Source organism: Myxine glutinosa, chromosome 13 (assembly GCF_964187855.1).
Source record: "Myxine glutinosa chromosome 13, kmMyxGlut1.1, whole genome shotgun sequence".
Lineage (NCBI taxonomy): Eukaryota > Metazoa > Chordata > Myxini > Myxiniformes > Myxinidae > Myxine > Myxine glutinosa.
The window spans coordinates 18,639,607-18,666,239 of record NC_136273.1 but is presented as its reverse complement, the minus strand read 5'-3'; the positions used below and the strand labels follow the sequence as shown (position 1 = coordinate 18,666,239).

Sequence of the window (26,633 nt, the reverse complement as noted above, 5' to 3'; positions counted from 1 at the left end):
ATTTTAATGGACACAATAGCTGCTAGTAGATGGGAGAACCGGATTAACGTCCAAGGGACCTCACAGATTGTAATGCAATGCCTGGAAAGCTTCAATCTGACAGTTTATAGTGGGGCTGGAGACTTAACACAGACGAGAGGGCCGTTAAGCAAGTGCACTACGTCTGCACAATCCTGTCAGACAAAGAGAACGCCAACTAGTCGAACCATAATTCCTGGTATGAAATTGCATGTCTATACTCCTTGGTCAGACTTAGGAGTGTCGTCTTTGGCCAGACGGGGCTGGTAGGATGGCCTCGAGGTACGCACACCTGCCTCTAAGCTGACTAGTCTGGGTTTGAATCCAGATCCAGCTATAAACTGTCATCCCGGTGTTTCACAGGCAGGAAGATTCATCAATGTGAGTGCCGTCCTTCAGATGGATGTTAAACTGGGCGTCCTGTCTGCCGGCATTAGTTGGTGGACGTTAAAGACCCCACTTCACGAAGAGTAGGCGAACTATCACTGGCACCAGGAACAAATTACAAATTCCTGCCGTGACTACTTAGTCAAACAGCAGGCCTGGCCAGCCGGTCATGAAGGACTTCAGTTTTAAAAATCCCCCCCGTCAACCCTACAATAACGTGGGAATAATTATGGCCATAAGTAAGTCAGAAGAAGAGGTATTTTGTCAGACAGCGGTTTAGGAGTTTAATTATATTTACTGTAAGATGAATCGGGAACGTATAATCTAGTTATGGGACCAGGACATGTTAAGGATCTTATTCCTTTCAAAAGATAATGTCACGTTGCTTGTGATGAATGAGTTTTTTGGGTCTGAAATATTATGATGAGATGCTTAAGTTTTAAGTAGTGTTTGCATGACAGGCTGCATGGAAGAAGATCAGTGAATGGAGTGAAAAATGTATTTTTGAAAAATGTATACAACAGTGTGAGGATGGGGAATTGAGGGGAGGGAATTATTGCCCCCAGACTGGTGCCAAACGTGAAATGAGAGAATCGTGGGAGGGATTTTTTACAAAATAGGTGTGGTGGGTTTTGGTATGTAACGGATGCCATGGATGTGAAAGGCAAGTTTTGATTTGTTGTTGAAGCATCTTTATTTTATTGACTCTGCAGACTTCTGGTCGACTTGTTACCACACCTCAAGTCATTGCCCCCCTCTTTGACGATTCTTGGGAACACGGAGAGGAAGTTTTGGCCTTCTGTCACTCGGTAGCAAAGTAAGGCCATTCTATGAAACATTTTTCCACCTTTAACTTGTAGATTCGAGACGCACTACGTAGACCCCAACTAGCTTTTAACCTGCTTGCAATTTCCTGAGATATTTCATCTTAATTATTTTTTCTCTGATTGCTATTTGTTTTCAACTTTTTTTCTTTTCTTTTTTTTTACCCTTCCTCTCCACCCACCCCCAATCAATGACCATCAGAATTCGAGAATTATTCCCACACATTGACGCAGAGACAAACCCCGGCTGGTCACTGGCTCAGGCCCGTGTTCCTGCTGGTCCTCAGGGTCTGCTCTTCCGTGTCCTCGTGGATTACGGGCGAAAGGAAGGACCCGTCATCTTTTCTACTGACTGTGAGTCGGAGGTTCCTGATGCCTACGTTTGGCCTAATATCTCAATTTCCTCGAACATAATTATCAGAGAAAAGAGTTTTGGGGAATTATCAGTTATGTTGACCATCAGCTTTATATATACATACATACATACACACACTCGACATGCCATTGCAACTAACGCCTGTAAACCTGCCCTACTGCCTTTATCTACTCAGCCCTGTCTCCCCTTCTCCTATTCCACGCTACCCCTTCACACATTTCCCGCAAAGCCTTCACGCACTCCCACTTATTCTCCTTTTTTTTTTTTACTGCCTTATTTACACCTTCACATACTTCCACTCAACCCAATCACTCACGCCCCTGAATCCCTACATCCACTCTCACTGATTTATCTCAACTCACTACCTTTTCTACCCTTTCACCCCTGAGCACAAGCTCCAGTTTTAAGCTAATTCAGTTCAGCGGTGCAGCAGTGCTGAGGCATCGAACAAACAACTCGAATAATCATGATAATTTCCCATGTCTATTGTTTTTAATGAAGGGAATCGACATATTTCATTAATCATGACTTGTAATAGTCACTACCAAAGGTAAAGCGCAACATGATACACTCGCACAATTCAGCCTTGACAACTCTGGCTCTAATTATGTACAAAAACATTCATTTATTAAACAAATTACTCATCCCTTTATTTGGACGGTGTATTGGGCCAGATCGCTGCCTTGATCGCTCATGGAAAAAAGAATATATAGCCCGGCTTATGTGCATAAATAATACATCGTAGTTATACAAGTCGGATATTTAAAATTGCGAGTATGAGACTTCCACAGACATCTTAGACTTACCAGAAAACCAACATGGCAGACGCATGATTTTTCTTCCTGACCATTGTGGGTGGAGTCAAGCCAGCTCTCCAGCCAATGAGTTTGAAGGCTTCTTAGGCATGCAGCTTCATTACGTTTTTAATATATTAGATACTAGCTCGGGTACCCGGCGTTGCCCGGGGAAATTCAATGAAATATGTATTAATTGACATATGTGGGAAAATTACACACCCAGACCAGGAATCGAACCCAGATCCTCTGGTGAACCGTACCAGTGCTCCTGCCATCTGAGCTACATAAATATGTAAATAAATATGTATTCAAATATTTCCTGCTTGACAAATTTGGGAATGTTGGCCTTGTGGTTTTGTATGAATTACCAATCTTGGGCATTGCAAAATGCACTTGGACCGCATTCCCTTCTTTCAACCTATTTTTGTGAAAGCATTCTATGTTCAGCTTATCCGTCCGTGCATCCGTGATAGGTTTTTGTTACCGCAACAACTTGAGAACGGCTGAAACGATTTAAATCAAACTTTGATCAAGTATATGTACTATGATGTAAAGTTGAACCGATTCGATTTTGGGGTCAAGAGGTCATGGTAGGTGAAATATCTGTTGCTGTGTTAACTTGTGAAGCAGTGATGGGATTTTTACCAAACTTGGTATGAGTACATATTATGATGCAAAGGTGACCTGATTCGATTTCGGCATCAAAGGTCAGAGGTCATGTCAGGTACAAATGTGATATTTGAGAAATCATGTTGAAACCAGTTGAATGGATTTAAATTTAACTTGGGACAAGTACCGCATGTATAATGATGTATTCATGTGGGCGGAGGCATATTGTTCGACGTCGCGACATCGAAGAGTGTCATTCTAGTTAATATTGCATGCTGGGTAATGAATGCAGATGAGTCCTTTTTCCAAATAAGTTTTATTCATCCATGAAAGAAATGGGTGAACCGATGAGTCGGAGAAAAACAAAAAGAAATAAACTCCAACAAACCTGCAACACATCGATGCACTTTGTGAGGTCATGCCGATATACAGTTAGTACATAGTTTTAACAGTTTAATTAATTTACAGTTTCAATCAATTACAAATCCCTGGTGTTGGGCTAGCGTCTAGGGTGCCGGTTTAGGATCCTAGGATCCTGGGTTCGAATCCCGGCCGATCGCTGAATTAACGCCAGGGGGGTTGACTCAGCCTGTCATCCTTCCGAGGTCGGCTAATTGAGTACCAGTTCACTGCTAATTCCCTGTTTGTCGTTAAAGGTGGCAAAAAGGGTTGGCGCCAGGAAGGGCATCCGGCCGTAAAACATTGCTTAAAAAAGGGGACCAAAAAAACAACAACAACCACGGTTCCCGAAAAAGGCCAACCCCCGCATAGCGGGGTAAAATGGCCTCTAAAGGTGTTTTTTTTGTTTTTTTTTAATCAATTACAGCTCAAGAACAAACAGAATACCAGATAACACTAGCTTATTGGTATTGACATGTAAAGGTATTGCCGATTGTCAATCAATAATGTCATCATTCTCACCCTCCTGAACAATAAATACAATACACATGAACTGTAACTTGTCATTCTTTAACATCACAGTGGAAAACATCAGTTGCATTCAAAACCTCATTTCTACATTGGAATTTGCTATAAACAAGAGTTCAAAATGTATGTAGAGATGACATAGCAGGAATATAGAAACAACGTGACAAACAAAGTTCACAATATAATATGAAAATAAAGGTGATATCTAAACTCACTTCTGTAACTCACCCCCAGGTGACAAAGTATCTCAGCCACCGCAGATCACACAGGGCTGCAAGCACTGACTGCTCCCAATGTTAAAACAATTTTCTTAGTGTCACCAAATATGGAAATATTCATTTGGAAATCGCTCAGGCGAACAGCTTGTTCAATCGCAAGACTTTTGTCCACCCGGTTACGGTATTTCCAAAATATTTCATTAAACCACCTTACTATATGGGAAACACAAGGATACTTATTTTATAAAGAGTAATATAAATATGTCAAATATGTAAATTTCAACTATCTATAACAACAATAACTGTTTCAAGAAAAACTTTCATCTACTTATAAAATAATTCCAATTCTCTGGAAATTCCAAGCAAGTCTGGTGTACTATGATGTCTGTGTTTATGTATTCATAAACTCCTTTACATTAATGGTTGTGGCAGAGCAGAGCAGAAGAGGCCTAAGGACCTAAGGACCTAAAGGACTAGTAGGCCTTTAGGTAGGCTTTAATCAACACAATGGTGGCCAGGTGCACAAGAAGAGGCCTAAGCAGGGCTTGCCGTCCTTAAGAGGGAACGTAGCACCGAGCGGATCGTAGGCAGCCCGCATGTCGTCGGCTGACCCACTTTTATACAGTAACGATCCCAGGAAACAGGAAGTGACATACACAGGAAGTGAGGTACACAGGAAGTGAGGACCACAGGAAGAGGTACACAGGAAGTGAGGTACACAGGAAGTGAGGCATCAAGAAAACTGGAATTGTCATTAATTTTATTTATTTTTCTTATATTTTTTTCAATACTTTGTAATAAAAATTCTATTTCACTGCAAACTGTCTTTTTAATACCAGGCACATGTTTAAACACTATAATAATTAGCCCGTCCCACGCGCAGTGCAAGACGGGGTTTTGCAATCAATTCTGTGTGTGTGTGTGTCTGTCCAGGCCATTACTTTTTACCATTTGAGCTATAATCAAATTTTCAACAAAGCTTTATTATGAGAATGTGGACAAGACACATTTATAGTTTTGTCAAAAGGTCAAAGGTCAGCATCACTTAAAATAATCAATTTTCATGTGATTGACCTGAAATTTTAAGAATTTGCATATTGGGTCAATTAATTCGTTCACCAATCAAAAGCTAGAAGCCGACACTTTTTTTTCTTTTTTAAGATCAAAAGGTCAGGGTTGCATAAAATCGTCAATTTTCATCCGATTGACTTGAAATTTGAGCAGGGTTTGCATATTGGGTCACTGAGGGATATTGCTTTTGAGGTCAAAAGGTCAGGATTGCCTCGAATCGTCAAATTTTTTTTTGTATTTGTTTTAGCTGTTTTCGTCATGTTTAGCATATGGAAGAAAAAGAAGTCTGAATACAAAGGGGACGCAGATAGGCTTTGCATTTTCAGATGCTTTCTTGTTTAATTTGTGTAGTTGACAACAAATCATTAAAACGGTAAAACCTCAACATATGTTCTTCACAATACATATTACTTGATCGCTCCCATGAAAAAACACCCCAGGAAGTATACAATTACACCCGATTGAGGTATGAAGGCCAATTATCTACGGTCAATTTTTTTTTTTTATCCAAACATAGCCCTCGACCTTCCTCTGGGTGAAAGAGGAGGCCATGCAAAGTTTGGTGACACTGGTTCCTGTACAGTCCGAATGCATAAACAATTAAACAAACAAACAAACTTTCTTCTTTATATATTATATACATGTAATATTGTGTATTTGACTTGTATGAAAAATTTAGAGCAGGGGATTCAATTACTTATAAAATGCATTATAAATGGAAATAACAATCAACTGAAGGCTTGTGAAGCTTAAGAGTAATTCGGTTTCCAATGAAATCCTATTACTATGTTATTATTTGAATAGTTTGAACTCTATTAAGTGCAACATCTGTTGTAAATAAGCAAAGCCTCCTTGGTATGTGGTTGGTGCTTCTCTTGCGGGTTGATGCGGATTTGCACTATTGCTGGGAAACGCAGGTGTGCGGCTGATGCAGTGCCCACGCCCCACCCTTGGCAAGTTCCGGCATGAATTTCTGGAATTTGGCCGGGATGCTTTCAATACCATGCCGAGTCTTCGTCAATAGACACCATGGAATATTCCTGTCCATCAGCTAATGCAAGTCGATAGGTTCTTTGCTTGACGTCCATTGTCGGGGTGTCCCAATCATTGATGCAACATTCTGTCTGCGAAGCACCCGTCTGACAGTTTATAGTTGGGTCATGAATCAAACGCACACAATATGGCTCATTGGTAAATGGGCACTATAGTGTTGTGTTCAATGAATACCATATTCATTTTAAAAATAGCAATACATATGCGTGTATATGCGAACATTTGGCCAAAATCTATCCGCACTGAAGGTGAAGGGGATTTTTGAGAGTAATTTTTTTTTTAGGTAATAATAATCGTCTTAATTGGGTGTGTGATTTCACTCCCCCCCCCCCCCCCACCCCCACCCACCAATCTCCTTTCTCCCTCCTTTCCCCCTCCCCCTCTCCCCTCCTTCTTTTCAGCTGATTCACCTGTGGAACTACTACTCATTCAACTTCTTTGTCTCCTCTCTCTGGAGCTCCCTTCAGTCCAGCAACTTCAGCATTACTTCCTCCAACCTCATGGCCTGCAGCAAGTTTTACAGAGGTCTGAATTTGTAACATTTTTCTGTCTCCTCGTCCTTGTATACCATGATGTGTTCTCAAGATTGAAGATTATCTCCAGTAAATTTTATAGGCAGTCTGTGATTAGTGTGTAGCAATTCTTCTTTGTTCATATGTGACTGCATTTCTGGTAAATATGCAACTTAACGTTATTGCCATGGTAATTCTTACAGAAAATCAAATGAGCAGATAAACGTTGATCTGTATAACTACTCCAAGCTCCTCCACGACCCTCAACTTTGTATAACCTGCCCTTCTCATTGAATGATGCTCCTGCTTCAATACCATCTTGCCGTACAATAGCCTACTGCACCACACCCTCCACATAATCATCTCTTAATTTCAGATCATTACCTCACGTGTGTGTACCGCAAAGCAGGGTGAAGCAATTGGTTCACTATGTCTGTCTGTCTGTCTGTGACTGACAGACATCAGTCGATGATTGAGGAACTACTTGATTTCAATTGGATGTTATATTTGTAGCATTACAGAAGACAAATCAGAACAGGAATCCAAACTTGAATCTGAAGCTTAGCAGTACTTTAGCTTTGAATTTGACGAATTGTACGGGGCTCGTCCCGATCACGCATGCGCAGAAAGGAGGAGTAAGATCAAAAAAAATTTACTCTGTCTGCCTGTCTGGCACTCAAACAAAATTGAACGTCATTCCAAACAGGAAACTTACTTTTTGTGGGGGGGGGGGGGGGGGGAGATGTTAAAGTACACAAACAACAGGAACGAAGAACTAATTTAATGTGTTAAATAAGGTGGTGTAATAGACGCTGCATCAATGGCAGTAAACTTGCAATTAATTGTTGTTTTTTTTCTATTGCCTTTAAAACGTTTATTTTATTTAAATTTAATTCTATTTTATTAAAAGTGCTCTTATACGAGCCTCAAATATATTATATACATGAATGCTGGAGATTTTTTTGCACTTGTGATAGTGTTGAAAAACCACTTTTCGCACTTGTGTTAGTGTTTTCGCACTTTCGCACTTTAAAACGTTTATTTTATTTAAATTTAATTCTATTTTATTAAAAGTGCTCTTATACGAGCCTCAAATATATTATATACATGAATGCTGGAGAACACAAATTGCCTTCTTGTCCCTTCCAAAATCCACCAGTTTAGCAGAACTTGGACAAATTTTTATACTGGCTCAACCAATCAAATTTGTCATGTGCTCTGAGGGCGGAGTAACAGTGAAATTCAGACAAACATGGCAGTGCCTGATGATGCAATGCAGAGCTAACTTCATCTAAAATATCTGTTTGTTTAGTGCATCTTTTTCTCAAATATTGTTCCATAATCGTCAGTTTCTCCGAAAAGAGTTGGTAGAAGGATCAGCTCTGGACTGTTCTGTTAGACCTATTGGTTACGTATGGTTGACGTCACGCCTATTATTCTGAAGTTCATGACCAAAGTCAATATACAGACTTGGCATTTAATATGGAATTTTTTTTTTTCTTGACCGGTTTACTTTCTTAACTCAGTATATCAATCTGGTGACTTTCTTTTACACTTTGGTGAATTATTTGTTAAAAGAACCATGTCACTGATTGTCTGTCACAGCAAAAAGTCAACAACAGGATTATATCACAGGTGGCGTGGCAAAATGTACAGACAGGTGCATTTGATGATTGGCTTCACAGTCGGATATACAAGGGTTGTTGCGTTCTGTATTAGTGGAAAACAACTGCTGCACGTCTCCAAAAGTTATTGCTGCTTCCTCTGGAGATGGTCCGTCAACTCGACAATGCTGTTTGTCATGGAGTGGTGGCTTTACGAAATTACGGCATGAAACAGCATGCTATTGCTCGGCAGTATGGCATCACTCAAGGTCAGGTGTCAAAGATCCTGAAACGAAATTCTCAGAGGGGTGTCCCTACTCCAATACCAAGGCCAGGACGTCCCCGCAGAACCACAAGGAGTGATGATCGCCAGCTGCACCGGTTAGTCCGCAATGGCCGTACCAAGTCAGCTAATCGGCTTAGGGCTGAGTGGCAGCAACTGACAAATGTGCCTGTATCCAGAAGGCTAATCAACCAACGACTGGTTCAAGCAGGCTATCGTGCCAGGCGTCCCCTAAGTAAGCCACGCCTCACCAGACAACACAGCCAGCGCCGATTGCAGTGGGCCAGAGAGCACCGTCAATGGCAGCCAGGACACTGGAATCACGTGACCTTCAGTGACGAGTCTAGATTTCTGGTCTATCGTCAAGATGGCCGTGTCCGAGTGCGCAGACAAGTGCATGAAGCCCACAACGAAGATTGTATAGTGCCAAGAGTCCAAGCTGGAGGTGGTGGGGTGACCGTTTGGGCTGCTTTTCATGCAGGGGGCAAAACTGACCTGGTTGTTCTGAATGGAAACCTGAACCAGTTCAAGTACAGGGTCATTCTGGAAGAAACATTGCTTCCATTTGCTCGTGCAGCCTTTCAAGGAAACTTTGTCTTCCAAGATGACAATGCATGGCCTCATCGTGCTCGCATGATCCAACACTTTCTTGCTGACCGTGGTGTAGAGCATATGGAGTGGCCTGCCATGTCCCCGGATATGAATCCGATAGAGAACTTGTGGGGAGAATTAACACGTCAAATCGACAACTTGGACTAGCAGCCGACCTCTGTGCGTGAATTGCAGCAGACTATTGTCACTGCATGGCAAGCGATTCCTGTCCAAACCTTGGCAAATCTCGTGAACAGCATGCCTCGACGTGTACGTGCTCTCCTGAATGCTCGTGGGGGGTACACGAAGTACTGAACTGTAATTTTACTGTCCGTAATCCCAGTCATAATTTAGCGTTTGTTTTTGTTGAAATTTTTTTTGGCTAATGTGCAAAATAAAGAGATACTTCTGGAAAACGTACAGAAGTTTAACACAGTACTGTCCGTGAATTGAGTTCGATATCAGTTTACATCACTTTCAAGGATCAATTTATTTGCTTTGAAATGTCAAATGTGGTTTTTGTTTCTTTTAAAGGTCACATTAACAAAATCTAGAATGATTTCAACATAATTCCAATGAACTTTTGGTTCTAAGTCATCTTGAAAAGTAAGTTCACCCCCAGAAAAAAAAGATTCCATATTAAATGCCAAGTCTGAAGTTTGTGCTCAGAAACACAAAGCAAGAGTTGAAAAGACCCTTCTCATGTCCTTTCTCCAAGACTGAGGAGTAAGGTGTTCTATGAACTTTCTTGTTACCCTCGCTAAAAGAGAGGGAATTGCATTTGGGTCCATTTGTCTATCTGTCTGTCTGTCTGATTGTTTGTCTGTTTGTCCAGACAGTGTGCTCAAGTAGGCTACAAACGTCACCTAGTGGTAGCCAGAAGTCTATGTTCTCTTTTGTTGAACCAAGTACCTCTACAAAGTATGTACAAATATAATGCGAGTTCTCTACTTTAATAAAGTATGTACAAATATAATGTGAGTACGCCTATAAAGTATGCACAATTAGAATGTGAGTATCTCTATAAAGTATGCACAATTAGAATGTGAGTACCTCTATAAAGTATGTACAATTAGAATGTGAGTACCTCTATAAAGTATGTACAATTAGAATGTGAGTACCTCTATAAAGTATGTACAACTAGAATGTGAGTACGTCTATCAAGTATTCCCAATTAGAATGGGAGTACATCTATAAAGTATGTACGATTAGCATGTCAGTACGTCTATAAAGTATGTACAATTAGAATGTGAGTACGTCAATAAAGTATGTACAATTAGAATGTGAGTACGTCTATAAAGTATGTACAATTAGAATGTGAGTACATCTATAAAGTATGTACAATTACAATGTGAGTACATCTATAAAGTATGTACAATTAGAATGTGAGTACATCTATGAAGAATGTACAATTAGAATGTGAGTACGTCTATAAAGTATGTACAATTAGAATGTGAGTACGTCTATAAAGTATGTACAATTAGAATGTGAATACGTCATAAAGTATGTACAATTAGAATGTGAGTACGTCTATAAAGTATGTACAATTAGAATGTGAGTACGTCTATAAAGTATGTACAATTAGAATGTGAGTACGTCTATAAAATACATACTATGAAACCACACAACACAGCAATCTTTTCTCGTTCTAGTTGGCACTTGTTTTTGTTGTATACCTGTTTCCAAAAAGTTTATATGCTAATGAACATGTTTTCTCATGCACAATGCCACATTTTGCACTTTTAAAATTGTTTGTAGGGAGCGCTCAGTGGTCTCGCATGATTGTGTCCAGCGGAGCCAGAGAGTTGGACAGCTACCTCATTTCCAGTTGCTGCACAGCAAGGACAAAAGCCTTGCCTTTGCCCGCACGGTTAGTTTGCCACTCATACACTTTGCAGTCTACATACTTCAGCTCTGCCAGTTGGTATGTCACATCCGCACTATTTGTAGCACTTATTTGAGGCAGGAAGAGACGGTGAATATAGTGGAAGAAAATAATTATTGAGAGGGCTGTTATCTCTGACTTGTAATCAACAGGGTAGTGCCAAATTTTGAGGTGTTGCAAAAATGTGACATTATCGCCAGGTCTTATCTACCGGCACATCAAGTTTTAACATGGCACTGACCATGTGAGCCACAAAATGAGTGATAAATGAAATGCGCACATTTTGCCTTGTAAACAAAAGATTAATTCACACACACACACACACACACACACACACACACACACACACACACACACACGCGCGCGCGCGCGTGTACGCAAACAAGCACACACAACAGAATTCACTTTTAATAAAAAGTCGCCGTTTTCGACAAAACTATGTATTTTAAGAAATAGAGAAGTTTTTTGTATTTTTTTTTTTGGGGTACGATGTAGCAAAGTCTGGGAGGATGGCCTAGACTAGAGGTACAGACGTTCACCTCTAAGCTGTCTAGTCTGGGCCCACGGATGGACGTTAAGCTGGGTATCCAGTCTGCTAGCATTGTTTCGGCGGTTTCTTTCTTGGAATTGACAAAAGAAGATCAAGCTTTGGGGCCGGATAAACATCCGAGAGTATTGAAGTAGATGTCAGAGCAGATATTATATGCATGACGTTAATATACAGTATATACCGTCATGCTTGTCTGCTCTGCCAACACGAATCCGTGTCATTGATGTATTATAGGCCTGCCTTTGCTCTTACAACGTGATAGCCATATTCACAAGAGCAGCCACATCACTGATCCGCTCAGACTTCAACTAGTTGTATGCATCCAAACATTTCGATGCTGTCACCTCTTCCAGGGTGTAAAATACTTTTTGTAAACATAACATAATTTATGAAATCTGGATATAAAATGGTTGGAAAGTTTGTCTCGCTTCTGGACCTTGTTGGATTCAGTAATTCATCGGGGTCTCTGACTCTCTGTTGCCTGTAACCTCTGTTGTTATAACATCGCACCCAAGACCAAATGTCCAACTTTTTGACATATCCAAACGGTCATCCCTATTATTTGGCAATGAAAGCACACAAAGCTCAATAACCCAACCAATCGTGAACGTGGGTGTTTATTTATTTATTTATTTTGACTTGCGGAGCTAAGCTTTGCCTCCGATGGACTGATCTGTACCGGTCCGGTTCGGTCCGGCTGCACTACACCCCTGCTTATAATCGAGGTAACTCGGCTCAAGGACACCCAGACACAGAATGAGGCAATCATACCGAAGCATTCATACACCGCACTATCCCTGTACCCCCTTTGTTTTTATTATTTTCCCATCTATGGAAGAAAAGAAAAACGAACTCCAAATTCCCACTGACCTGATATACACACAAAGCAATCAAACATCACCAACTTCCAGACATTACACCTGGCTAATCTTCAGCTACCTACTATTCCTGCTAATATCCCTATACCGCTCCATCCGTGTATATCCCTATACCACCGTGGTGTTCGCATTACAGCCCGACCGAATATCGTCGCTTCGTGGCTGCTTTCCGCCGCCGAAATCCAGCGCGGCTTGGGCGATTCTGCCCCTGTTTGGAGAACACCCAGCGAGGCCTTCATCGGGGCCGAGCGAGCAAGGCTTCCGCTGCCGAAATCAAGCGCGGCTTGGGCGATTTTGCCCCTGTTTGGAGAACACACAGCGAGGCCTTCATCGGGGCTAAGCGAGCAAGGGCGTACCGGGACCTGGTTCGCGCCATTGACCGAGTGGTTCGCACCAACCGGAGCTGTTTTCGGATGACGTGCAGATGTCCTTGGACTTCGCACCAGGCTCTGGGCCGACCGGACCGACGTGCATCGAAGTCCTTTCCAAGGGTGTGGTGCTGACCGCGCCGCCATGGTGCTGACCGGGCAAACGTGGCGTGGTGCTGACGGGGCCCCCGCAGCCGTGATGCCCCACCCCCACCCCAGAATTTCCATGTTTTAAACGTTTCCCAGTGTGTACCCTGGATTAGAATAGGTACACCGTATCCCTGCGTGTCGTAAGAGACGACTAAGAGGGTTGGCGTCAGGAAGGCCATCCTGCCATAAAAACATTGCCACAAAAAGAGAACCATGACAACTACAACTACATATGGGCAGGGTATAGCCCGAAGTGGAGATCGGTTTCTGAGGTTTGGGACATGGAATGTAGGGACAATGACAGGGAGATCAGGAGAAGTGGTGGAAGTATTGGTCAGAAGAAGAGTGGACATATGTTGTGTGCAAGAGACGAAATGGAATGGAAGTGGTGTGAGAATGGTGAAGGGTAGGCAGGGACAGAAATACAAGTTTGTGTGGCAAGGGTGCCTGGAGGGCGTGAATGGTGTTGGTGTCCTGTTTTCTGAGGAGTTTGTAGACAGTGTGGTGAGTGTGACTAGAGTGAGTGATAGGTTGATGATGGTGAAAATGATGATTGGAAAGCTCTTGGTGAACGTCATCTCGGGATATGCTCCGCAGGTTGGTCGGAGCGATGAAGAGAAGGACAAGTTCTGGTGTGCGATAGAGAAGCTGATGGAAAACGTGAAAGATGAGGAAGTTGTTGTGGTAGGAGGAGACCTAAATGGACATGTGGGAAGGAGTATGGATGGTTTTGAGGGAGTTCATGGGGGTTACGGATATGGTGTGAGAAATGGAGAAGGTGAAAGGATTTTGGAGTTTGCTGATGGAGCTGATTTGTTGATTTGTAATACTCAGTTCCAGAAAGAGGATAATAAGCTTGTTACATACATCTCAGGTGGGTCGACGACAACCGTTGACTACCTGATGATGCGTAGGCGAGATAGGGGGCACCTCCGGGACACAAAGGTGATCCCGGGGGAGGAGGCTGTTTCACAGCACCACTTGGTTGTCTGCGACATAAGGGTGAAAGGTGCGAGGAGAGCTCGGCGGGTGAAGTACCAACCGAGAATGAAGGTGTGGACGTTGAAAGAGGTGACAGTAAGGGAGGCATTAAAAGAGAGGCTGAGTAGGGTAGAGGATGATGTGGTTGAGCTTGAAAGTGGTTGGATGTCAATGAAAGCTAGTCTGTTGGGAGCCGTTGGTGAGGTATGTGGATGGACAAAAGGACCACCGAGGCACTCGGAAACATGGTGGTGGGATGATGAAGTTGGAAAGAGGATTGACGAGAAGAGGAAGAAGTTCAAGGAGTGGCAGAAGGCGAAGGGTACGGGAGCAGAATCAGCAGAGCATGAAAGTTATAAGTAGGCCTCAAGCTGAGGCCTGAAATAGTGCCAAAAAATGAGTTTTGTTCCGAGCTCGTGGGACTACGATTTCTATGCATTTTTTTATTGTATATAACATGCCTGACCTTGTGTTAAAAGTTTAACTCTGAAATCCTGCCAGTTTCCGTGAACGACCACGTCAAACTAGGTCATGTAGAGTCAAAAAGGAGGGTTTTTAGCTCCGGTGCCGACTTTGCGGCGTGGTATCTCCGTCAGTACATATAATTCAGCCGAGGAATTTATGCTAGGCACAGACCTCCCATGGTTCTGTGGCCCTGTCAGTTTTGAAGGCTCTTACTTACGCGCGCATCATGCAGCGGAAATGTAAAAAATGTACTTTTGTCGTACGTACCTACTGTAAAATTCAATGAATTTCTCCGAAATTAACCCAAAATATTTTCGAAACCATCAGAGAGATCCTCTCGAAAATGGGTAAGCTTGGCATATGGAAGGGATACTGCTTATTGACGACGTTTCGTGGTTGTCTGGAAAACAACTGATGAAGGGGGCGACACTAAAAATGCCTCCAGATGCATATGGGGACCGCATGATGACCAGGGATAGCATAGTGAATGTAGAGTAGGTAGGGAAGCTTGGTATTATGGTCGGCGGTATGAATCCGATGAATACATGATAATCCATTGATACAATAAGTATCAATCCATAGATAATAATAAGGCACACACCTGAAGTAAATCGCATGATAGTTTATTCACCGTCGTGTCAATACGCAAAGATACAGGCTTCGATGTATGCGAAAATTCGGAATGTCCACGGCTCAAGTTGCACAAATCTTCTTAAAATTTCAAGGCAATCGGATGAAAATTGAGGATTTTAGAAATTCGACAAAGTTGGTGAACTTTGGCCTATGTTGACCTATTGACCTTTTGATCCCAAAAACAATAAGCTTCTTGCTTATGATCAACTCTCCCATTTGGTGAAATTTCGTAAAGATCGGTTGAAAATTGTGACCTGTAGGCGCCTGACTGACAGACAGACAGACAGACAGACAAACAGACAAACAGACAGACAGACAGAATAACGCACAAGAACGCAGAGCAATATACTTGAAAAATCTCAGGTAGAATTAATCAGCAATTATTTAGCTCAGGTAGAACAGCAAGGTGATCGTGAGCATTTTATTATTAAAATTAGTAGGTATACATTGCACATTTTTATGCCTCCGCAGGACAGTTGTCCGTCCGGTTGTCGGTCCGTACCAGACTTTCGTTTCCAGAATAACCGCTTATGGGATTGGCTTATTGGTATGAACTGTAATAATTGGTATGATAACAAAATTGGTATGAACTGTAATGCAAAGATGAAATGGTTCGATTTTGGGTTGAAAAGGTCAAAGGGACCATGGTCATGTGATCTTTAATTTAAAATCTTGGTTACCACAACTTGTGGACGAGAGAAGGGATTTCAATCAAACTTGACAGTAAATATCGTGGATGCTTCTTCATGGTGGTCGAACCCTTCCCCCTCCTCCCCCCAATGCAATACGGGGGCAAAATCTTCCCCATTCTGTCTTGCTGCCCGGATTCGTCAGGTCAGCGCTTTATTAGGGTCAGAGTGCCGATTGGTCCCCATGGACCGTCCCTTTCCCTCTTGTCCCTGTTTCTCTCTTTCTCCAACTCTGACGTGGCCCTGACTTCGTGAAGGTGGGTCACACCATCCTCGATGTGGGGGATCTCTGGGTCGTTTCTGGGAGATCGATCCGCTGTCTTTGTGTCACGGGCTTGTTCGAGAGAACTGTCCGAAGTGATACAACGACAACCAAATTTGACACCACAATGGCCTGCTGTGCAAAGATGGACAGATTAAATTTTTGGGTGTAACAGGACATGTGCCCTTTGAAAATATTTTTGCAGATCATAACTCGAGTTTGAAACATCTGAGGTTTTACCTCTGTCATGTGACCTTTAATCGAGATCAAACATAAACAGTGGGTTGACCGAACGCAGGCGGACGCATATCCAATATCACCCACCGATGCAGACATTGTACAACAGAGCTCGTTTCGTCCCACCCTGTACAATAACTTGGGGTATAATTAGCAGTGTAGGTAGATCCTAGAGTCTAGACTCATGGAGGTAGATCCTAGACTCGTGGAGGTAGATCCTAGACTCGTGGAGGTGTATCCTAGACTTGTGGAGGTAGATCCGAGACTCGTGGAGGTAGATCCTAGACTCATGGAAGTAGATCGTAGACCCATGGAGGTAGATCCTAGACTCGTGGAGGTAGATCCTAGACTCGTGGAAGTAGATCCTAGACCCGTGGAGGTAGATCCTAGACTCGTGGAGGTAGATCCTAGACTCGTGGAGGTGTATCGTAGACTCGTGGAGGTGTATCATAGACTCGTGGAGGTGTTGGTGAACTCGACGTTGACCAGATGCTGGTGTCTGTTGGCAAGATTGTGACACTCACCGTCCAATTGCAGCCACGTCTGCAGGCATTCACGATATTTACTCAATCTAAGAGGCGTAAACGGCGAAGTTATGTCATCCACGACGTGTTCAAAGTGCATGAAGCACTTTAAACGCGATTTTCCCGAGGCCATGACTAAACATTCAGCGCGACATGGGCGCCACCATTTTGTATGTCATGTGACCCAAGCAAGTGTTCTGATAGGCCGAGATTCAAAATCAGTGCCTTCGATGCAACACAAAGTAGTGTGACATAAACACGTGGAAAACTTTCAAACTGGCAGGATCTGTTAGTTAAACCTTTTGTATGTGCTACAACTCGGCATGTACTCAGATTACCAGTGATTATTTTTTAGTCTCTCTGACCTCGGAACGGGATTGAACGATACACAGTGTCAGCTTGAGGCCTAAAGGCAGCCAAGAAGGCTGCAAAGAAAGAGGTAGCAAAGGCGCAGGAGGCATGTACGAAAATGTTCGGAGAACGCTTGGATTCGGAAGAGGGTCAGAGAGCAGTATTCAGGATTGCAAAGCAGATAGCGAAAGAGAGGTGTGATGTGATGGGGGTGAGTTGCTTGAAGGATGAAGTGTGACAAATCGTTGTGGACCCAGATGGAATTAAAGGAAGATGGAAAAGATATATGGAAATGCTGTTGAATACAGAGAATGAATGGGATGGCAACATAGAGAGTAACCCAGTTTTAGTACAGGCAGAGAAGATAACTGAGAAGGAAGTTGAGGAAGCGATAAAAGCAATGAAGAGTAGAAAAGCGGGAGGGCCGACGGGAGTTGTGGGAGATATGTTGAAGGCAGCAGGAAGTTTGGGTGTGAAGAGAATGACAGAGATCTGTAATCTGGCGGTGAAAGAAGGCCGCATTCCAGTGGATTGGGAACTGAGTACCCTCGTCCCTCTATACAAGGGGAAAGGTGACCCTCTAGAGTGTGGCTCGTACCGAGCGATAAAGTTATTGGAGCATGGAATGAAGGTATTGGAAAGGGTGTTGGAGAGGAGGATAAGGAAGAAAGTGAAGATCGACGAAATGCAGTTTGGATTTATGCCAGGAAGAGGAATGACAGACGCGCTTTTTATTGTGAGGCAGTTGCAGGAGAAGTACACGGAGAAGAGGAAGAATTTGTTTCTTGGGTTTGTTGATCTGGAGAAAGCATTCGATAGGGTTCCACTTAAAGTATTGACATGAGCAATGAGGAAGTTAGGAGTGGAGGAATGATTGATCAGAGTAATGATGGCAATGTACCAAAGAGCGCGCACAGCTGTAAGGACGAAGGACGGGAACAGTGGTGAGTTTGAGGTGAAGGTGGGAGTGCATCAGGGGTCGGTACTAAGGGCACTACTATTTGTAGCTGTGATGGAGGTGCTGGCTCAGAACGTAAAGGAGGGTTTACCGTGGGAGTTGTTGTATGCAGATGATCTGGTGTTGATTGCGGAAAGTATGGATGGACCTGAAGGAAAATATGAACAAGTGGAAGGAATGTATGGAGACAAAAGGTCTGAAGGTGAATATCGGAAAGACTAAGGTGATGGCAAGTTGTAAAGCATGTGGTGAGGTGGAAAGAACTGGGAAGTGGCCCTGTGCTGTGTGCAGGAGTAGTGTCGGAGTGAACTCCATTCAATGTACAATGTCCGCTGAGTGGGTTCATCAAAAATGTAGTGGTATGAGAGGGTCATTAACCAGTGTGGCAGCTACATTCAAATGTAAGGTGTGCACAGAGGGAGCTGCAGATGGAGGAAATGTTGAGTTGGATCTTGGAGACGGCGTGAAGCTGGAAGGTGTGAAAACATTTTGCTACCTCGGAGACATGCTGAATGGAGAAGGTGGATCAGACTCGGCAATGGTTGCTAGAGTGAGATGTGCATGGAAGAAGTTTCGGGAACTGAGTGTCGTGCTGATGAGGAGGGGAGTGTCGTTGAAGCTGAAGGGAAAGGTGTATGCTGCATGTGTGAGAGGTGTTATGATTTATGGGAGCGAGACATGGGTAATTAACATAGAGCAGCAACGAAGGTTGGAAAGGGTGGGATGCGAATGGTTCGATGGATGTGCGGAGTATCGTTGAGAGAGAGGAAGGCAAATGATGAATTGCGAAAAATGATGGGAATAGAGCCTGTGATTGATGTTGTGAAGAGGAACAGGTTGAGATGGTTTGGTCATGTGTTGAGGAAGGATGAAAGTGACTGGTTGAAAAGAGTGATGGAAATGAATGTTGAAGGAAGTAGAGGACGGGGAAGACCGAGAAAGACTTGGCTAAAGATGGTGGAAGAAGAAATGTGGGCAAGGGGGTTAACAAGGAGAGATGCAGAAAATAGGGCAAGATGGAGAAGATTGTCATGGGGACCGCAAGGCTAACCCCCGCTCTAGCAGGGAAAATGGCCTTTAAATGCATGTTGTTGTTGTTGTTGCTCCATCCCTATACGGTCACTTCTAAGTACTTATGCAAATACAGTATTACTCAAACTTATCAACTGTCCCTGCTGCTACTACCTTCCCCAGAAGTTAAATTGATGATGAACAACTCTGTAAAATACCACTTCCTTGTTTCTGTTCTGACCTTCCTCTTTTTCTCTCTCCAGCAATGGCCTCTGTTTCTGTCACTGTATATCTTGGTTTAAAAAACTTGCCTACTTCTATTTTGTCGATACCCTTCATTATCTCAAACATTCCTAGCAGGTCCTCTCATGATAACCTCCTTTCTACCAAGTCCTGTCTCTTTCAGTAGCTGCCTGTAGGTCAGCATCAATGTGGTACGTCTACACGAAACCTTCTCTATGTCAGCTGCCTTTCCTCAGATGTACCAACCAAAACTGTATTGGCCTTCAGTATTATAGGTGTGGCCTCAATAAATTCCTGTACAGTATTTTCACTACATCTTTCAATTTATAATTTATCCCCTGTGAATGCAAACTAGTCATAAAATCCTATTACCTTTACCTATATTAGCCAATCTGTGCCTAACCGTTGACACATTCTCGAACACAGTTGACTGCGACTCCTCCTGTAGCCACTGTTCCTTCACCAGTTTCAAAGGTCCTCGAACTGTGTGTCCAAACACGAGTTCAAAAGGACTGAATCCCAATGACCCCTGAACAGACTCCCTCATAGCAAACAGTAATAAGGGTATTCCTTCATCCCAATCCTTGTCACATTCAAAACAATACGTTCTGATCATATTCTTTCATGTCTGGTGAAACCTTGCCAAGGCCCCTTGGCTCTCGGGATGGTAAGTACTTGACCTCACTTGCTTCACTCCCAACAGGTGTACCACTTGCTGAAAAAGCTTTGACATGAAGTTGGAACCCTGGTCAGACTGGATGACCTTAGGTAGGCCTACCAGGGTGAAAAATGTAATCAAGGCCTTCCCAATAACTTCGCAATCAAACAATAATTTTCCTAAGAGGCACTCTGGGAACCCAGTGGAAGCGCACATGATGGTCAGCATATACTGATGTCCAGCCTTAGTTTAAGTTACCGTAATCTATCAATTTAAATATTTTCATGGACTTTTAAAAGGTTTTAAAATATTTTCAATGACTTTTAAAAGGTAATTGTGTTGCACTCTTGGTTTCACTCAGAGCCAAAGCTCTAACCTACTTATTAGGCCAAGAGTAATAGTGTATATAGGCCCAAACCTGGAAAAAATTTATAACAAGCTGAAAATTTCAGGAAAGATGCCTATGGGTATGATAAATAACATATAAAAAGTCCCCGAAAATCCTCCTTGTGCTTTTCAAGATGGCCGCCAAAATGGCCACCATTTTGTTTTTTATCATATCTTAACAAGTAGACATGGTAGAAATGCAAACAAAGTGTCGAAACATAGGTTTTCAAATACAAGCAAGCCTATAAAATCATTAATTACATGATTAAAACACTCAAAATATCCAAAACCAAGATGGCGGCCAGTATGACCCCAAATATGGCCACCGTTCTCTATTTAATCATATCTTAGCAACCAGATATGGTAGAAATGCAAATAAAGTGTCTAAATATAGGTTTTCAAACACAGGCAATCCATTTAAATCATTAAGTATATGACTAAAACATTTAAAATATCCAAAACCAAGATGGCGGCCAATAGGCTAAATATGGCCGCTGTTCTCAATATACCGCCCACCACAAAATGGTGGTGCAACATCCGACAGTGAAGATTAAATTTGACGAAAAGGAGGGCAAAATATCCCGGTGGTGAAATAAAATTTGGCATCGCCATTACTCATGCCTGTTCTCCCGTCATTTCAAAAGTGAATGTTTAACTTTTCGAACACAGCATTAGAAGCGGCTGTCGTAAACGGTAGACAGACAAATTCATGGACAGACACCACAGTTCGCAATACCTGTATAATAGATGACTTCCCTTCCAAGGAACTTCAACACAGAAATAGATCATTCGACTCATCAAGCCTGCACAATGGTTGCCAACCTATGGCAGTTTTTTGGCGAGGCTCATGGAAGCGCTACTATTGGTGCGCTGAATGGATCAGGATGCAACAGGACAATAAGGAATAGCAGAGAGAGGGGGAAACACCAACAGTAGAGTTGAAGGACAAAATAGATGGAGACTTGGACAAATTAATAGGCTGTGGTGGACAGGATGGAAACAGAAGAAAACTTCTTCCCCACCCTCCACTTACTCCATCCTCCCCTCCCCCCCCCCCCCCCACACCCCCCCCCCATCCCCGGCCACCCACCACCACCTCCATTTTTCCCTACTTTCTCCCCCACTCCCTTCTCTCTACCATCCCCACCCCCCACTCACTTCTCTCTCTCCCCCACTCCCATCTCTCTCCTTCTCATCTCTTCCCCTCCCACCCTTCCCTCTCTCTCTCTCTCTCTCCCTCTCTCCCACTCCCACGCCATTATCTTTATCTCTATCTCTCTCTCTCTCTCTCTCTCACTCTCTCTCTCTCTCTGTCTCTGTCACCCTTCCCTTTCTCCTCCACCCTATATATGTCTGTGCTCTATTCTTTTTAAATGTTGATTGTCAAGTAAGCAACACACACCAATTCTGAAGTCTTTGACATAACTCATTACTTGGCCGTGGTTTGAAATGCCATGCTCCTCGACACTGATCAGATACTCTAATTCTTAACAAATTACGTCATCAAGTCCACTGAGTCATCAGTCCACCAGTATTGTGCAACTGAGAATCATCTGATTTTCTCTGTTGATCTAACATATTCACATTTTATATCCATTTTTTTAGCTTTATAATTTTGGAGTCGTTTGTGAAGACTCTATATATTAAGTTTGATTTCAAAGCATCATTAAATAAGCTCCGGTAGCATCAAAATGTGAAAACTTTGGAGGGGGTGAATACTTTTGCAGGCCACTGTATTGCTCTTTTCTTTTCATAAATTTAAACCATTTTGTTTTGTTTTGTTTTGATATACAACAACAACAACAACAACAACAGGCATTTTGAGGCCATTTCCCCTTTTGATATAACCACCTTTAGAGGCCATTTTTCCCCGCAAAGCGGGGGTTGGCCTTTTTCGGGAACCGTGGTTGTTGTTGTTTTTTTGGTCCCCTTTTGATATGTTGCAAGAAAATGGGAAATCCTGTAGCAATCAAGCAGTGAATTATTTTATTTATATGAAACTGAAACTCCCATTCTGCTCTTTTTGGTACTGTATTATATCATCTAAATTATTTGTTCTGCTTTTGGAAGACTAAGTATAGGGGGAAATATGTGCACATAATGTTATGCTCCTTTGGTGCCTTTTCAATTATGCAATACACAAGACCCTTCTGTTTTCTTTTTATTTCCTCCAACTTTCTCATGAATGTGTTTCTTTTATTGCCACTATTTGTGGGTTCTGTTATCATATGGAATATACAGTGCCTTCAGAAAGTATTCACACCCCTTGACATTTTTCACATTTTGTTGTGTTACAGCCTGAATTTAAAATGGATTGAATTGACTTTTTTTTGTCACTGATCTATACAAAATACCCCATAATATCACAGTGGAATATATTTTTTAGAATTTTTTTTTTAAATAATAAAAAAGGAAAAGCTGAAATGTTTTGAGTCAATAAATATTCAACCCCTTTGCTGTGATTAGTATATTAAATTAAACTTTTCCCATCACTGGGGATGGATACTTTTGCACGGACATACTTACATAAAGTTAATTGGTGTACTCTCCCCATGCTGAACCACTGCGACTGAATTTTCTTTACCACCTAAAACCTCTCTGTGCACACCCCTTGTACAACCACAATTTTTCCATTCATTCCATCCAGAGGTTCAGTCGTGCTTCAAAATCAAACAGACACTTGTCAAATGAGGAGTAGTAAGTATGATAATTATTGTCAAAGTTGCATTTAGTGCTTGTTATATCCACCACTGATGGTAGGCAGATGTTATGTTTTCACTCTGCCTGTTTGTTTTTGTCTGTGAACAGGATATCTCAAAATGTTATGGACAGATTCGGACGAAACTTGATGGACAAATTGGGTGTGTGTCAACGGCAAATTGATTGGATTTTAGTGAAGATCCGAATCCGGATGCAATAATATTTTTGAGCGACTCGTCACCATTGAGAGATGGGGCCAAAAACTATATATAGCACCACATCTCCAAAAAGTTATGTACAGATTCGGACAAAACTTGGCGGACGGGTTGGATATGTGACAAGAACAAGCCGATTCAATTTTGGTTCAGGTCCAGTCCAGATCCAGTCTATCAGTGGGATTACGATACATAAACTGTTCAACCTGGCATAGGTATGCACTCTACCAAGTGCTGCTCTAGTTTTTACCCTGTGCTCGTGAAGCAAAAAGCGGGGTTAAGCGCAATTGGTTGGGTACGTATGTATGTCGTACATGCGTGCCTGCATTTTTAAAATTCATTTTCTCAGCAAGCGTTGGTCCGATTGACACAACATTTTGGACCATAGCAGTACCTCCTCCTGTATAATTTTTAGTGACAATTATGATGTCACAGGTCACGTGGTACGGACCCCATCTTGGAAAAAAATTGTACCAATATATCTCCAAAACCATTTGATGGAAAAAATTGAAATGTGGCTCATTGTCAAGTGCTCCCCAATGGGAATAAGATATATTAATGACGTTGTCATCAGTGCCTTCATTATGACATCATATTCGATAAGTACAACGCTTGATCCGATCAGTATAAAAAAAAATTCTCTCTGCAACTATTAGTCTGCTGAACACGAAATGTCCACCATAGGAGCACCTCCACCTGTTGGTTCACGAGTTATCAAGTGACGACTATATTCGTCATGTGTATGCGTGTGTCTGTGTGTCTGTCTGTCCACAGTATAACTACCCGATGATATCATCCGGTCTTGATGAAACTTGGGTGGGAGGTTGATATCATGATCTAGTTGTGTCCTGCCTAGAGTGGGCGGGGCGTATTGCTCCCATTGTGGGCGGAGCCACGCCCGAAGAAGGTGTCTTTTTAGGAGGTATTCGGGTTCAAGCTACATCTTCTCCAAGGAGTTTGGTGGAATCTGATGGGTTTCGATATTTGGGTAGGCGAATGTCATGTGTCTAGCCCCACGGAGCTCGATTTTTATTTTATTTTTATTTTTTTCCCCATTTCATTTTTCACCGAATTTTCGGTATTGTGTAGCTAACTAACCTCATAACTGATTATACATTATTTTCTATCTCATTTCAAGGTCAGTAACCTTCGTTTTGACATTTCCGGGACTGGCCTGTCCGGGCCTGTTTCGGTTATAGTCCGTCCTTTGTCATTGAATACCGCTCGCCCGTGAACCATCGTCGTCTCCTGACTTGTAGATTTTAAAAAGTAATTATGACGTCATAGGTCACGTGGTATGGGCGCCATCTTGGAAAAGCTTTGCACCTCTATATCTGAAACCGCTCCATGGAAGAAAAAATTGAAACATGGCTCATTGTAAAGAACTCCGCATGAGGAATAAGTGTTGTAAATGATGAAATAATTGGTCCCTTAATGATGACGTCATAATTTGACAAGTACAATGCTTAGTCTGATCAGTATGAAAAATTTTGAGGGTCATCTAGGGATTATTTGGTCAACAGAATTAAATTGATGACATAGGTCTCGTGGTTCGGCAGCCATGTTGAATTGAACACAAAAAACTTTTAAAATCTTGTTTTCCAGAACGGCTGTCCAGATCGATGCAAAACTTCATGCACATGATCTACAAGCACTGGGGAATATAGGGTGTTCCATGAATAAATCACAAGTCGTATGGTCTGGCAGCCATATTGGATTTAACCTTAAACCTTAAAAAATCGGCTTCTCTAGAACGGGTGGACAGATCGAGGGAACTTTCAAACACATGTTCCCCAATCCTTGGGGATACCATGGTGTTCATGAAAAATCATAGGTCACATGGTCTGGAACCCGTGTTAGATCAAAATATATATGTTTTTTAATTGTTTCTCTGAAACAGCTGAACCTATCAAAGCAAAACTTTCCAAATATCATCTAACACCATTGCTGCATATAGTGTGAAAATTATGATGTCATAGGCCACATTGTTTGGCAGCCATAATGGATAGGAAAATGAACCTTATCCAATCAACACGACACTTCACACACCTTATCCCCTACCCAATTGGAGCCAGAGTGTAAACTTGTGATGTCATAGGTCACGTGGTTGGGCAGCTGTATTGGATATAAGTGAAAATCTTTGAAAACCTTGTTGTATGAAACTGCTTAACTGAGCAATGCAAAACTTTAACTAATTGATCAACTACCCATGGGAAATATAGTTTGATAAAAGTGACGTCATCAGTCACTGGTCTGGCAGCTGCATTGGATTAAAGAACAAAACCTTTAAAAAAAAAAAACCAGAAGAGTTGGCTCGCACCAAGTTCTTCTCAAGATGTTCTACGAATACAATCTGGTTCATTCTGTATTTGTTTTCACTATAATCTTGTTCCATTGTGAAATTACTGTATAATCCATTAAAATTTCAGCTATTTTGTCGTTGCATTTTGACAAGGTGAAAGATGACGAGACCCCGACGTCACTGGACATTGATTGGACTGCACATGGATGCACAAGGCGAAAAGCACTCGGCAGGTGAAGTGTCTGCTTTGCTTTGCTTTGCCTGAGAATATCAGTATTTCCTGTCGTTGCTGTGTTTTCTGTCATAAAACCAATTTTACCCTTTGTTCAGACACGGTATGTCTATGATGATGGACATGTACCACAGAGAAGTCGAGACACTTCGACTCAACCAGGTACTTTCAACAGCGACGGTTGTAATACCGTAGATACGAAAGAATTGTGTTAAACTCTGTTGTCCCCTAATTGCATTTAGACTCCTTGTTTTTGTGGAAACCAAGGTTGACAGCTCACCTCAAATTATTCATCTGTCTTTTCTGCCTCTTGTGTAACAGTCTTACAGCTTCTCTCCAGTCTATTCTCACATTATCATTGCATTATCATTGCATTATCATTTATGTCCAATTTTATGTTTACTTCTGAGCTTTTCTATGAATATCCTTTTGCTATGTTTTCCAGACATTAACACCTGGTGGAGTGGATCGTACGGTGCAGGCTGTAAAAGCTGCCTGTTTATCTATGGATTCCGTGGAGACACCAGCGGTTACTGCTGGTGTCCGGGCACTTCGCTGCCTTAGCCTTGCAGTAAGAAAGTGCATATAATTTCCATCACTTAATACATCTAAAAGCATTGACACCGACAGGCATTTTTGTAAAGCTGAGGTTATTCTTCAGGGTCTCGTATATGATTTGCACAT

At 42.2% G+C, this 26,633-nt stretch overlaps 2 protein-coding genes across 3 annotated transcripts in view; one reads left to right on the top strand and one right to left on the bottom strand.

The window, feature by feature from the left end:
- The window catches only part of LOC137438656 (phosphatidylinositol 4-phosphate 3-kinase C2 domain-containing subunit beta), a 156,264-nt gene that overhangs the window by 3,904 nt on the left and 125,727 nt on the right, over positions 1–26,633 (top strand). For both annotated transcript variants that reach the window (XM_068133889.2, XM_068133890.2), the window contains exons 3-9: positions 1,119–1,222; positions 1,432–1,583; positions 6,682–6,805; positions 11,029–11,140; positions 25,871–25,950; positions 26,048–26,111; positions 26,395–26,520. In XM_068133889.2, the coding sequence (XP_067989990.2) occupies positions 1,119–1,222; positions 1,432–1,583; positions 6,682–6,805; positions 11,029–11,140; positions 25,871–25,950; positions 26,048–26,111; positions 26,395–26,520 (762 nt within the window). The remainder of the gene's footprint in view (positions 1–1,118; positions 1,223–1,431; positions 1,584–6,681; positions 6,806–11,028; positions 11,141–25,870; positions 25,951–26,047; positions 26,112–26,394; positions 26,521–26,633) is intronic.
- The window catches only part of CENATAC (centrosomal AT-AC splicing factor), a 480,847-nt gene that overhangs the window by 356,951 nt on the left and 97,263 nt on the right, over positions 1–26,633 (bottom strand). The window lies entirely within an intron of this gene.